This window comes from Solenopsis invicta, chromosome 1 (assembly GCF_016802725.1).
Source record: "Solenopsis invicta isolate M01_SB chromosome 1, UNIL_Sinv_3.0, whole genome shotgun sequence".
Classification (NCBI taxonomy): domain Eukaryota; kingdom Metazoa; phylum Arthropoda; class Insecta; order Hymenoptera; family Formicidae; genus Solenopsis; species Solenopsis invicta.
The window spans coordinates 14683145-14698903 of record NC_052664.1 but is presented as its reverse complement, the minus strand read 5'-3'; the positions used below and the strand labels follow the sequence as shown (position 1 = coordinate 14698903).

Genomic DNA, 15759 nt, shown 5'->3' with positions numbered 1-15759 from the left:
ATATGATTAATATTAAAGTTGAACCGGTATTCATCTGACTCCATTTGTTATATCATGAAAGCTGTGATGATATTTATGACACGTGTCTTCGTATCAAGTGATTTATTGTGTTATTTATTGAAAGTGATTTGTTTGTGCAAAAAATCTTTTATAAGAGGATATTACTTTTTTTAGGATTTTTGGATATCTTGTAAATTATACGATTTATACAGCAAATATGTACTGTATGCATTTTTGTTTAAAAAATTATTTTATTAAATTTATTCTTCTATTTAATTGCAAACTTATTTTTGCAATTTCCTTTGTGTTGCTGATTTGTTTTAATTAAATACGGTGTCAGTTAAATATTACAATAAAATATTACAATATCTGAAGTAAGTATAAACAATTTTGCTAATGGCATATTGCTACAGATTTTACTTATTCATTGTGAAGTTAATCTGTAAGTACATATCTGTTACATAGTGCAGAATATACACCGACAGAATGCATTCTGTGTCAATAATACCAATGAATATTCATTTTTCATAACTATCGATTTTAATTTAATTAGAAGCTTGTGAAATATTCATAAGAGAGAATTATACTCTATGTTTATAACTCGATACTTACATTCTGTGTTATAGGTATAAATCTAATTTTTATTTTTTAATTTATTAAACGTACTTTTGCGAGATATCTTTTTATATTCAAAGTATCGTTTAAATTTTTATAAATTTTTTAAATAAAATTAGATTTATACAAGAAATGTTAGAAAATAGAAAGTAAAGCCAATCTCAAGCTAATTGACTATTATTTAATTTATTAAAAATAGTAATTAAAAAATATTTTGCATTACATTGAGCAAGGAAAAGAATATTAAAATATTATTATTTATAATTTTATACAAATGCGTTGTAACATTTTTAATAATACTTTTAATAATTGTAACAACTAAATAGAGGCTTAACAAGATTCAAAATAAGTACAATAATTGAATAGAGTAATAATAACTAATAAGCCGCGCTCGGTGTAGGTGCAAATTTATTAATAATAATATATTATGTGATTCTCAATGATATTTACATAACGCAAATTACAAACATTTTGACTACAAACCTATAGAGTCATCTTCAGTGCGCAAAAAAAAAGAGGAGAAACAATGTGCTGTCATAAGTCGCTCTTTTAATAATATTTTTAATAATATTATTTTACAAATTGAATTCAATTAAAAAAAATGTATGTCGAAATTTTATTTGATGAACGCAATTAATTAAAAAATCTGAAAATCATTTAAACTAGAATATCATGAAATTTTACTTAAAATAACCATAAGATATTGAATGATGCGTCGTATTTTGTAATTTTCATCTTGTCTAAAATACGAATATTCATAGAAAAGAGGAGCCATACAAGTATTTGTGCCAGGTGGCACGATCAACTCGGTAAAATCCACTCTAATGGATTGGCGCGGATTTAATTACGTTGAAAACATAGATAAAGACTGACCAAACCGGAATTATTAATGCCGTATAGTATTTATTGGATGGTTTAACATCAAATTCGCAATGTTTTAATATCGTATTCTTTCATTGTCATTTATATTTTTTCCACACATCGAACAACTGCGTCTATAAAATAAAACTCTCGATTTTATTGGAATAGACGACGTTGCATAGAAAACATTTTTGCAGCTCTTGCGTTTCAATGCACTCAATCAGATTGATGAGAGCTACACAATCTCTTTAAACCGTTTTCAATTTCGTAATGGGCATTTAAGTTTTCATTAAAAATTATTGATCAATTTAGTTTTGTTAGCAAATCGATTCGTAAAGTAATTTTCATAATAAACAAGGATTAGGATCTCAAAGGATTATCTATATTTTCTAATTTGGCCCAAATGAACACAAAAATATGCAAAAGACATCTTAAGAATCGCTAAAAGATTATGACGTCTTTTTGACATCTTTTAGATTCCTCGCGACACAAAGTTTCGGATAAAGAGCAAACTTTAAGGTACTGGCGGCTTCCCTAAATGTCTCTCTGAAATCGACTCCATCCCAGCCATGAGGGATTTTAATAAGTGGCGCGTAAACTCGTGGGAACGAAAAAGTGACGAAGTTCGAGTGCGGACGGTAGATCGAAGTCGCGCGGAATCGCGGAATCCAATTTAAATAATACTATCCTTCCGGCAACTTCAACTTCGGCGTTTTCCCCGGAGAGAGCAAGCGACCGATTGCCCACCTCCGTATTCGTCGCCCTTTCCCTCTCTAACTATTCGTCCCAAAGGAGCTTAAAAAATGATCCGCCAAAAGAAATTACAGACGCGCGCGCGGTTCTTCCGCCGACCTCTCGTTTCGTCCTTTCTTCTTCTTTCTGTCTCACACTCTTCCTCTCTCAATCTTTTTCTCCCTCAATTCCGTTTGGGACTGGATTAAATTCTCCATCGAATTCCGTAGCGTCTGTTCTCTCATCGGAAGAGAAGACTCGCCCGAAAACGTTCACGCGAACCGAGCTGTCGATATTCCGCGGAGCTTTTAACGCCAAGCAAGTTAGAAAATGTCAACGACCTTAGCCAGATATTACGTAATTACTTAAGCTTAAAAAGGAGCCATAACCGACCGCGAACGGTAGTTTCCAATGGCGAGTGAGAATGACAGCCGTCGTTCGCACGGAGATCATTTGCCAGACTGAATCCGGAGCACGGTATGTGAACGTTAATCGACAACTTGAAAATTGAATCCGTGCATTAGATTCGCGAATCGAGATGCGATTACTTGATTACGTCTATCATTGCGTTTAAACGGAACCCTAAATAGTCCACATAGGTGTTTTACGGTTGTCAAAATAGAGAAGAAGTTCCTTCATAAAATCCATCCTTAATTTAGATTAATCCGTCAAATTTTATATTAAGAGATCGAGAAATCTATTTATTTTATCAAGGTTGTTTTTTTTAAGTGATGCTATTTCCAATAAGAATAATTCATTACGAGGCATAAAGTATTAATACAATCAAGTACATACATTAATCATTAACTATTTAAATATTATCATAACTGCTGACGGAGTGGCAAAAACGAAGGGAATATGTGTTTCATCGACATCGATTTGATTATTACCTTCACTTCTCATTGTCAGTAACATAACTTTTAAATACAACGTAATTTTTAAAGTAGTAACGACTTATGTATTTATTCATATTATTTGTTCTTTAAATCATAATGTTTATTAAAAGTTTATTATAATTTATTGACAATTTTTATATTAATCGATTAATGTTTTCTATTAATTGCAAAAATTAATGTTATTAAATATGAAATAATTATAGAATTGTCAATAAATATGTTTACGTTCCCTTTGTGAGAAGAAATGCGATTAAAATATCGGCAAATTCTCGATGATCATATTTACAATAATCTTTTATTTACAATATATTGCAATCAATCAGAGGAATTTTGTTAACAATAAATGCACAATGCGAGATAGTCCGAATCTTGCCCATTTGAATGATTTATTTGTGTACCTTATTATGAAAATACCTATTGTGTCTTCTAATAATATTAGCATCGAATATGTCGAAAACGTGTTTTAAATTATTAAATTTATAAATTATATGTGAACTCTTCTGTATATATTTGATTCGTATACTTTTAATCGATCGTTAAAACCATGACTGTAAGATTTTAGACTTTATATAAAATTCTGAAATTTAAAAAGATATTTTACATTTTATGATAACCTATTATCTTTTTTTTAGTTACTTTTAAAACCAGATTCAGACATTTAAACATTTTTAATTTTTAAAATTTAGATGTAAATAAAATGGATTTTAGTTCCTAAGATTTAACAAGGAAAAGGATTATATTTGTATGTAAAAATATATTGTTATATAATTTATAAATATTCTAGTAATGCTTCTAAAACTATGCTTAAGAATATTTAAAACTATATGAAAATAGCATACTTAACGTGAAGTTCATCTGACCCTCAAAGTGCATCAGGTAGTTAAAACCCATTCCACCGAGCCCCCTTTAACTTTCGAATTCTCGCTTTTACCGCCACACAAAGGCACTCGTGTATTGAGCTGGGTCTGCTGCTTGACAGCTTCATTTCACCCTAAGTGGTTTCGCTATGTCGCATCCCCGGTATCCTGGACATTAATCAAGGAATTGCCCAAGTGTTTCAGCAAGAGCGTTGAAAGCATCCTACTGTAACTCGTACTCATATACAGATCGCATTAAATTATCTTTATCTGATAAACAATCCGTTAGTCTAAAATTTTGGATTTTTAATTATTCATACCATTGGCTTGTTCGTATTTGTCTTATTTCATCTTCTTTGTAAATTAATTGATATTAATAATATGATAGTAATATCGAAAATATATAAAATTAAAGATTCCTTGAAACAATTACAGTAAAATATTCATCTTTAATAAAAGTACCTTTGTGTTGTGTACTCAAAGCGTTCCTCGTTTAAATAAAGAACAGAAGACTTCAATATAGAATATTCTCGTTATTTTTCCATTGTAAGGTTATTAAAATTTTAAAGAATAGTAAGAAAATTTTCTTTTAATATTCACTTGAATTCTTAACCTGACTATATCCGACAAATATTAGATAGTCAATCTCTGATTTAAATTTATACGCGAGTAAAATCTTTATGCTTAATCTACATTGTAAAATAGTTTATGTAATGTTTAAAAATTTAATATAATTTTACGCAGAATAATATGAAAATTCGTAATCTATTTTGTGAAAGAAACGTTACGTTAAGACAAAAACTTTGTAATGTAAAAATTTTAACAGCTTCTCTAATTATTTACTGTAACATAACAAATTGTGAATTTAAGCAAAATAAAATAAATAAATATAATTAAACATAACAAAATGTATTGAAATGACAAACGGATTGAAATTATATTGTAAAATCACTTGAAGTTATAAATTCCAAAATTTTGTAATCTCTCTGAGATCTTTTTGAATTTTAATTATAAATATTCTTAAAACATTAAACATTATCGGGGTGTTAGTTTTTTAAAAATCTTTGTGAAACGTAGAATCGATCGTTACTATTCTAGTATCACATGATGTCATCAACGGCGACTTACAGCATGCAATTTGTAAAAATCGATAACACGTAGGCGCAAAAACAATCGGAAAAAGAACGGGAAAAAGTATCGAATGAGTTGATATCATCAAAGTTGCATGCCAGCCGACTTGAGAATCGTCATTGGACGGGTGTACTGAATTTCAACAACGGGGTCGCTTCCGATTCTTTCGTTTGCAAGACTCTATTTTCGCAATCGTGCCGATTCCACGTAAGCCGAGAGAAAAGTCGGAGCATACGTTTCCGAGACGCGTTTACGCATCTAGTCACGAACAATCCGTTCCCAGTTTCCTCGCTCGAAAACTCATGCCCAAGCGGACGTCCGGTGCATTGGAGAGAAAGCTTTTTGCCGACAGCTTTTATCGATATGGATGATGTAACCGCAGGTCGATGCGTTTTGCTTTCGCGTTTCGCCTAACTGAAGCGGAAGTAGATGCTGTGCGCCAGGTGTTATATGCCCCATATCTTTCTTCTTTTAGTAAAGAATTTTCTGGTAAAAAGCATAGTTGCAGTAAATTTTTCTTTTGTGCCTTTTACGCATTCGTCTATATGAACAAGCGGATATGTGCATTATATTACTATCATAACTGACATTTTTTAGATTGTACTTTTAACATTTTTTTAAAGTTTTTAGATAGCAGCACGAACACATTTTTCTCTCTAAATCAAAATTAGTTTATTATTTATTAAATGGATAGTCTAATTTTAATACTATACTTATAACTACATATATCAATAAGTGATAAATATATGTACTATTTTTAGTTGTAGTAGGTACACAGATTTCGATGAGTAAGAATATCTCTTTCTTAATCGAAATTGCTGAAAGACGATAAAAAGTCATTAATAATCACAATTATAAGCACAGTAAATGCAGTAAGACTTTACTGATTCAGATTTAGAGAGTGCATTTGTGTTACTATTCGAGTAGAAAAATATACTTCAATTCCATTCAACATGTTCTTATTTTTAAAGAAAGCAACATAAAGATTTTATTAAATTTAAAAAAACTATTGATATTAGTATAATGTAAATGACATTATTTAAATGTTATGTAAAAGTTTCGTATGTGTTTTTTCTTTTCAATTCAATTGATTTAAGTTTGAATTATACAAACTGTTAGCTAAAAAAGTACATACATATTTATTAATTATATTCATTAAAAAGAAATTGCATTTATTAAAATATTTCATTTGAATTGAAATATTTGAATTACCGCTTATGCGAGCAGTTCGAAGAAAATCTAATGGCAATTAATGCTAACTGATCATGTTTTGAACTGTGTCACAGCGCCAACTCTGACGATCAGCGACGATTCTGGACGTATAGTTTCCAAGGAAAGGCATCTAAAGGCAGGCAGTATTCTCAGGCTCAGATGTGAGGCAAGGGACGTGCTCGAGTCGTTCAACGAGTCTGTCGTTTGGACTAGAGGAGACGAGACCCTTACAGAGGATATTAGGTAAGTGTTTGGAACAGACATTGTTACGTGCGACTGTTTGTTTTCGATTTGGATAGTTACAATAGTTACGATCGCTTTCTCTATAGATTGTATTATTGGAGAAAATAAGAAAATTTTCTTACGTTATTCGATAAAACATTTGTCTCTGAATTGCAATGTCTCTTTAAAAACACATTTGCCAGCCCGCTTTGTTCTTCATCATCCGTATCATTTTTTCTATCATTAATATATATATGAATGACATTACAAATGTTATCTTACATTTGTATTCAGCGTTAAATTGACATAGATTGTGCACAAACAATTATGCATTTTTTGATGATAAAAATTATAAAAGTTTTTGTATATTAAAAAATTCGAAAGGTTTCAGTGTTGTTTCTTTTTTGGTTTTTAATGTGGATCTCTATTTAATTTAATACAAAATACATTATTGGCAAAAAATAAAAGTTGATAATATCTTAGCGAATTTCTTTGTCGTAATCGATAAAGAGATACGAGATCTTGCACAGACTTACAAAAAAGGAAGAAACGACGTCTTGTAACTTTTGTCAAACAATTCTACTGCAGTTTCTTAGCATAAAACAGGTTTTTAATTAAATTATCGAATCGCGACAAAGCTGGAATAGCTAAGTGCCTCGAGGTATTCTCGAGATCCACATTCTTGAAAGGAGCGAAGATTCCTCATCCCATTGTTTCCTTAATCTTTCACATTCTGCTTTCTGCTCTTTCTAAACGACAACAATTCATAAATCTAAAAATTCTACATTATTCTCCCACATGAGTTACATAAAAAACAAAATAAAAAACAATTTTATGTTTATTTTTATTGTAGATTTAAAAATGCATAGATATAAAATTTTTTAAAATATTCACACTCACATAAATTACACGTATATGGATGTAGATTCTTTTATTAACATAATTTTGTAAAAAATAGAATATTGAAATATTTTTATTCATATACTAAAAATAATAATCTTCATAGATTTTCTGTTAGAAACTCGGAGCAGTAAGGCGTTAAAAGCGTGCACGCTTGGAATATAGGCGAATATTCACGCTCGGCGCAAACACGATCGTACCCCACTTTACAGTCCTACAATTTCTCCCCCACGTAGGAGCGAATATCTTTGTGTACTCTATAAACACTTCATGTCGGTGGCTCCTTGATATTAAATTTACGAAGAAAAGTATGGGATATACGCCTGAACGATACAGCGTTGTTGTAATAGCATCTGATGTCAACCTTAAAAAGATTTCTAATAGTAGTGCTTTTTTTGCATGACATTTTCTTCAAACAAAATTTTAACATTTGTTTTTTTATATATAAACAAACATCAATTTTCAATTATATACATTTTATAAACTTTGATGCGATAGAAAATCAGATTATAAAATTTTAAGGAACAACTTTTTCGTGCAATTTAACTAATAAATATAAATTTTAATTTTTGAAATTATTTTGGTATGATAAATGAACGTCTCTCTCTTCGCAAGTATTTTTAAATAATATCGGAAAATGAGGTTATAGTCCGTTATCTATCAATTATATCTGTGAAGTATATGAAATTTAAATAATGTGTTTTTGCGATAAATTCGTCATTCATTCTCCAAATGAGTTTCTTAATTAAATTGACAGGTAGCGTCTGGTCGAAATCGACATACAGCAAACTAAGAAATTCTTCAACATTCTGCGTCCTGAACAAAATAATCTCCGTTTTTGTTCTTCGTAGCTATTTGATAATAACGTAAATATTCACAGAGTGTTCCTTGTTTCTTTTTGTAAATTTATAATAATGACAGAAAATCTATGAATTATTAAAAATAAATCTTTAAGAGAGCGAATAGATATTAAAATTTTATTCGTTTAATTTGGGAGAATTATGAAATTTTAATTTAAAGTATAGATATATGTATATGTAATAGAAAACCTTCCCCTTTTTAAATTATTTATAAAAATAGAATAATAGCTAATATAATTTTAATTTAATTATCATGCATCACACAGTTTAACTTAAAAATTGAGTGAAAAAGATGACATTTTGGAATTCAGTTAAGAATTGGAATATAAGGATTAAAGAGAAAAATGCTTTAAATTTAATTTAAGCTTTATAATAAAATGATAACAAGTAAACTTTCATGCTATGGACTTTAAGATTAAAAGTAGATTTCAGATTGATTAAAGAATTTGTGGTCAAAAGGACACAGGAGCAGCCTGTATCCACGTAGCGTTCAAATTCCGTTCATGTATCAGCTCGATACGTGAACTGGACAGGAAAGAGAAACGTAGAACTCACAGCTCGATCTCGTTTCCAGCGAGAACAGAACGACAGAGATCTCGGCGGGCAAGGAGGTCCTTGTGATTGTCAGTACTCTCATCGTGGAGAGAGCGAGCCCCAGGCACGCGGGGAACTACAGCTGCATGGTACCCGGCAAAGCCAAGACCACCGTCGCGGTGCACGTTCTCAATGGTGAGTACGTCTTTTACGTGCACACGTGTACCGTCGTTACAGTCTTTCTCTCGCACCAGTCTAGAAGAGAAAGAGAAGATTTCGCCGGCACGTCGGTCGTTACTTATCAAAGCGAAACGAAGTTTCCTCATAGCCGAGAGACTTCGGATCAGAATGCGCACTATAGATTAACAATTTTGAAACTCGGACCGTCATAACCGAATGACGTCCCCTTTTCGTCTTCAGTTCATTTCTGTGACCTTTTCGCTTAGCGATTTCCGCTCCGTGTCAGAAGCGCAAACCTTCAACGTACGAAGTTGCATTTCTAAGCTTAAACGAACACGAAGGCAAGTTTCACCAGAAATCTCAAAGTTACATCGACTTTTAGAAGTCGCTTTAACCATATGAAAAGAAGAACTATATATTTTGCATATATATTTATATAAATTCTATACATGCTCCTGGAGTTTATCTGGAAAATTTTACAGTTTTGTGCTCACAGGAATATTCTTTGTTTGGTAAAATTCTTGGGACCTCAATAAACAGAATTTTTCAGTACAATTTTAGTACAAAACGTAAAAATTTTGCTACTGTCAAATATTGCAAATATCATGTTTATTATAGTATAATTCACGTATTAGCCCAGGTCGAAATTTTACTTCTACTTTCGATCTTAATTAGACTTTTGAGCTCCATACTTTAATTTGATAGTTATCGGAAAATTTCTCACTTTGAGGTTTACTTAAAATCTCTTTAAACTCTCCTGTTATAATTGGTTCCTGTTTCGGGTCCTGTTGTAATATGTTCAAACGACATCTATTTAAAGTACAGGAAAGTCGCCAAAAGTGATGACCCTCCATTTTGTTTTCAGATAATATTTCTTAAACAAAAACTAAAAATTAAACTTTAAAAACATAAATACAAACTACAAAGTGTCTTCTTTAGTCTGGTATAGCAGTTTTTATAATACTATTTTGTAATAATTAATTTGTTTTCGCAACATAATCCAAAAGAACATTTGAGAATTCGGGTCTCAAAACTGGCACCCTAAGCAGTGATGACAGAATTTGGACGAGGTCTAGTAATGGAAGAATTAATTATGAAATAAATTGATAAACAAAGTAATAAAAAATGTGTTTTTATATATCACACACACACAACAAAGTTTAAAAAAATTAAAGGCTAGAATTGAAACAAAATTAGTGTGCATTATAAACGAAGAAGTGCACCGGTAGAGTGCACGGAAAATTGTATTAGTTCTCCGTCTAGAACTATGTTTCTAAAGTCCCATCTACCATCTTTTTTTAAGAAAAGTAGTTATAAATGTATGAACTATGGGTTTTTATTTCTTTAATTATCTATTGTAAGTAGATCATATTTTTATCGGTATTAATACAGTGCAATGTTTAGTTTCTGAGAAATAGAAGCAGGGGTGCCGCTTTAGGGGAGGAAGGCCAGTTTTGGTGATTTTCCTCTATCAAAATAGACGTAAAATGTATAAGATAGAGACTAACAATAAGAAAGTAAAAATAAAATTTCAACTGGGAAAAATCTCTTAAATTAGTTTCTGTTTGTTTATAAAAATTTTTCTTTCCATCCATATTTTAAAATTAAAAAATTATCTTTTATAGTGATATTGATCTTTTAGATAATTTATTGTTTTTCATGTTTATTCTTTTTCTCTAATTGTTTGAAGCTTTAACAAACAAAATGAAGTTTTTTTCTCAAAGAGATTCTTAAAGTTCTTGCACAAATGCGAGGAAATAGCAATAAGAATAGCGATAGAAATGTTCAACCAATCGGAAACTGCGAAAAATGTTTAAGAACCAATCAGAAGCTGCGAAACCAACGATCTGTGTTTATTCTCTATCGCTATCGCTATTCTCCCGTATTGTGTAAGGACCTTTAATGTTTCTTCTTATTAGACCTCCACGCGTGAACGTTTTACATATCTTCGTTGCTTGGTGCTTTACGCACCGTTCCAACGAAGACGGAGCAAGTTGCCACGATGAATCTGGTAGTTACTTATCAAACTTGAATGGACCTGCTCGTCGCGCAAAGGACGGCGGGAATACGAAACAAGGTATAAATCGTGTGGGATTTGCACGGTGATTACTCACGGTTGAGCCGCGCGGGCACGTTTTTCGCTCCCTGCTATTTCCGGCTACAGCACACGCTAACCGCGCGCAACGCGGTTACGACGGTCGCCTTTCTCTTTCTGGCAATATAGAATGTTAATGTCGCTGTAGCTCTTCATTATATTGCACGACCCTCCGCCGGCATTTCCGAAAATTTGCGAGGACGCTTAATTTATTCCAGTCGACCGCATTTGCGTGATAGGGAAATATTGTGCGTTTTATCACACTGCGCGCGCTCAGGTCTCTGCCACCAGAAAACACCTTTTCCACGGCTCTATACCATCCGGCGACGAATTCGACGAAATGGATGTCCCGAGTACTTTGTCGCGCTTTTCGGAAAATGTCTGATTTATCAGCGAACGTCGCGAAAAGCTTTTCTCAGTCTTTTCGCGATTTAAATAATGAACGCGTCAGATCTGAAATAAGAACTGTCTTAAAAAGATTTTTATCAATTATTTCATAAATAATATTCACGAGCTCCTCAATTCACCATTCAGTCGCAAAAACTATCGGAAATAAAATATTCATGAAAGAAAAGTAATATTAATGACGAAAAAGATCTCGCTCTTTTGAAAGCTTGATAAAAATATCCAAGAACAAGAAAAAAACCACTTGTACGGATCTACGGCGATCATAAAACAAGCTATTAATTATAAATCCGGAGGCAGTTTGTAATGTGTAATGCAACTGAGGCGTAAGAGCGAGACGAAGAAATCCCATGTAAAGCGTGCGCTTTTTCTGGGGCGAACATCAGTAAGATGGGAAACTCCTCTTTATCCCGTAATGCGCTTAGCAGATGTACCGAAAACTCGGCGAGAAACTCGGAGGAGAGGAGAAACCGTGTTCTTTTGCGACATTATCCATTCAACTACTTGAGTGTAGCTTCCATACTACGCCGCGACGCTCAAATCGCGCTGGATTGTATCAATTTCAAAGTACCTAATCGAGCCGCAATATGTAGAAGAGATGAAGAACGTATTTCTTCTAATCAACGATATCAAATTTAAACAGATTTAATAGGATAACAGCTCGAATTTCAAAATAATATAATAAACGATATATGAAGAGGCCAAATAAAACGAGCAAACAATTAGGTATAGAAATAATAATGTCTTTAATCTTTAACAAATAAGTACACGTTTGGACTTTACTGAGTCTTTTTTGAACAACTTTCATGTAACTGTAATAATATGCGAAGTCAACGTGGTAACAAAGACTGATGATCAATTTTGATCAAACAATTGATCAAACACCATATTTAAACGCGATCAAATTATTGAACTACTGATGCATGCTACTCAATTATAATGTAATATCTGCATTATGCCTTTCAATAACCAGACTCGATTCGTTCGCAAACAAGAAACGACGAATCAATCATGACTATGATGTTTTACTCACTTATGACTTATCTTGATTTTACCGCTGACATTACTTGTAACATGACGTTTTATATCTACCGGTGAAAATGTTTTTATAACTGAATTATAGAAAAATCGACATCATTATGTATCTTCCAAGATTTTATTGTTAAATCAATTTTTATATGTGCTGAGTAGGACTCTGCGAAGTCGAAACGTTCACTTGTTGTTAAAAATTAAAAATATATTATTATTTTAACACTCAATTGTTTGCTCGTTTTATTTGACGTTTTTATATACTATTTATTACATTAAATTAATTTCGTGAAAATGAAATTTCTGCGAGATGATCGTTCATCGTTTCTATTACATACAATGGAAATACGGTTATATTTTAGTGTCTTTCCCTGAGTTTTAAGGAATTTTATTTGGCTAAAATCATAATCGTATAAAAAATGCTTTGTGATATACACTATCGCCCAAAAGTAATTGGCCACCTCATTTTTTATATACTGAGAAAAAAAATATCTTAAAATAACTTTACTTAACACAAAAACTTATTTACTCAGTGGGTCATAATAGCATCTTTACTTGCAGTCAAATTAAAAATCTTTTAATTGAGACATTTATGTAAATAAAATAAACAAATAATCTTTAATCAACTAATTTTTTTCTTGTCATTCAAGAAAATATTTACTGTTACTTTATTTTTATATTCAAGATAATCAGATTTTTTAATCTAAGAAAACAATTTAAGTTTAATAATATTACTAACTTATTCGTAAATTCATTAAACGTAGAAAATGTAAAAATACAAAATTATACTTTTAAACAAAATAAAGAAATGCTTACATCAAAATATATGACTTTATTTTAAGAAAATGTATTTTTATTTAAAAAAATTTTTTCCTCAATCTCTACATACCTACCTCTTTTATAAATCCCATTTTAATTTTACTACATATTTTTTTTTATATATAAGTAGAATGTAAAATTTTGAGCCAAGATTATTATTAAGTCCAACATCTAGAATTAAGAAGAATGATTTATTCAACAATCCCCATCATTTAATTAGAAAGATAAAGGGAGCAAAAGCTTTTGAGCGGTAGCGTATAAAAGTGATTTCATAGGATATGCACATAATTGGATTCTTGTCAAAGTTTCATTTCAAAATAAAAGAGTGATAATCTTTTGAGGCCTTCAGTAGAGACAAAATCCAGTAATAACATTTTGGAAATATATCTTATATAAAAGAAGAACGTTTTCTTACAGCTCGTTCTATAGTAAAAGATGGAAGGACGTTGATCCCTAAAGCTTTTAGTCGTGATCGCCAAGAAAAACAGAAGTGGAAACAAAACAGCGGATCTTACGGTATTGATTAAACGTAATATACAATAAATATTTACAGTAATAATATTTATATAGTAAAACGATATAATAAAAAAAAAACTAGTATCCTTTTTGGCATTTCTAACGAAGAGTAACGCTTTTAATTGAAATGAAACTTGGAAATATTATTTTTGAGATGTGACTTCGTGCGCGTGATACAAGAAAATCCCATTGTGAAAAGTACCGAGAAGAATCGGAGAAGAATAAACAACTTACGGAACTTGTACTTTCAATCATATATGTGCGATACAAAGAAGTTTACGATAAAATAATGTTATTAAAAATGCAATAAACATTTTTTTATAATATTATCTTATCATTAAATTATTAATAATATTATTATGATATTATTAAAAAATAATAACTTGATTTTTAAGATACACTTTATTGAAAATAAAAGACTTTAAACCTCTAAAATTCTTAATAGATAATATGGCTAAAAATTCGAGCGTGATGCTTAATATAAAGGAATTTATATAGCAAAATTCTTTTATTAAAACATAAAGAACGAAACAATCACTTTTGTAATAAAAAACATATCAAAGAACATTTGATGTAAACTATGTAAAGTACAAGAAAATGAAACGAAGGGATGAAGAATACAAGAAATTGCCGAGAATATAATTATCCTCGAGTTTTCAGCGAGATGCAAAACGGCTTGCATCCTACTGAAAACTCGACGCAATATTAAAGTCGTTGTAAGAAATCAGATCACGTATCTTTCCGTAGGAAACAGGTGAAACGGTATTTGGCTGACAGTATCAATGTACTTTTAGAAACGTTAAGCGAGAACAGTCTCAAGCTCAGGAGACGCTACGTCCGTTTTGATGTAGCTGACGGTGGCACAAATCTTTTGATACTACGACAATGCACAATGTGCATTGTGTTCCTTTCTCGATGATCCATAACGAAACTCGCGCGTTTGCCAAGACTGCGGGAAAAAAGGACGGTCTTTCCTCGCAAGGAAGGGCGATGTTTTCTCGCCGTCGGAATATCCGTATTCTTGAGATGATCTGTATTCTTGAGATTGCTGATAAGAGTATGAAAGATAAGAAGAGATACGAAAGCAGCGCGTTCGCGCTTTCCTTCTCGCGGACGTAGTATGCGCTGCTTTCAACGACTCGACTAGCTTCGTTCGGAAGCTATTTCTTTTCAAAAGTAAATTCAGTACAAGAAAATCTTAATCTTTCGTGCGCCTGTCATAAAATCTCAAAAACGTACCTTTGATCTTCTTCAGTCGTGTCATCGCTTTATTCCTTGTGAGTGCATTCATTGCTGTCGCAATAGCACCGCTTCAATTTTGCGAATTACGTTTTGTTGAAATTAATTTCTCGAAACGGTCTTTATCACTGTTGCAAGATGAAGAAAGTTCAGTAATAATATTTCAAAATTCATAATGTAATATTTCTTTTTTTACTGTTGTAATTGATATGTTATTATTTTAAATTTGCTACATGAAATTCTTAATTTTTTTATATTTAATATCTCGAATAAAAATATCAAATTGTGTATAAATAAAATGCATACTTTTAAGGCTTCTAAAATAGAGGAAATGTATAGGAATTCAGCTTTCCAATTCCGTTTCTGTCGCAATATTACCGCTTATTTTGCGAATTACATTTCGCTCAGATTAATCTCTCGGAACAATCTGACTCCACTGATTGACAAAAAAAATTGAAAAAATCCCTTTCCACCTGCTAATTTATTATCAAGGTTTGTTACAGAAAATTCATATTTTTTTTAAAATATATGTAATATTTAGAATAAAAATATCAAATTTTATATGAACGAAATGCAAACGTTGAGTAAATTTATAAAACTTTGTAAAACATGGGAAATGTATGGGAACTAGTTTTTTCGATTTTGATTTACGTCAC

General features: G+C 31.4%; 2 protein-coding genes across 7 annotated transcripts in view; one reads left to right on the top strand and one right to left on the bottom strand.

Moving 5' to 3' along the window:
- The window catches only part of LOC105194318, a 294708-nt gene that overhangs the window by 218428 nt on the left and 60521 nt on the right, over nucleotides 1–15759 (bottom strand). The window lies entirely within an intron of this gene.
- LOC105194317 overlaps nucleotides 1–15759 on the top strand; it is a 302455-nt gene that overhangs the window by 254954 nt on the left and 31742 nt on the right. For 3 of the 4 annotated variants that reach the window (XM_039453574.1, XM_039453576.1, XM_039453578.1), the window contains exons 8-9: nucleotides 6379–6547; nucleotides 8861–13018. In XM_039453574.1, coding sequence (XP_039309508.1) covers nucleotides 6379–6547; nucleotides 8861–9212 — 521 coding nt within the window. In that variant the 3' untranslated portion in view covers nucleotides 9213–13018. Of the gene's footprint in view, nucleotides 1–6378; nucleotides 6548–8860; nucleotides 13019–15759 lie in introns of those variants that run through there. The other variant, XM_011159176.3, reaches the window with a different exon arrangement.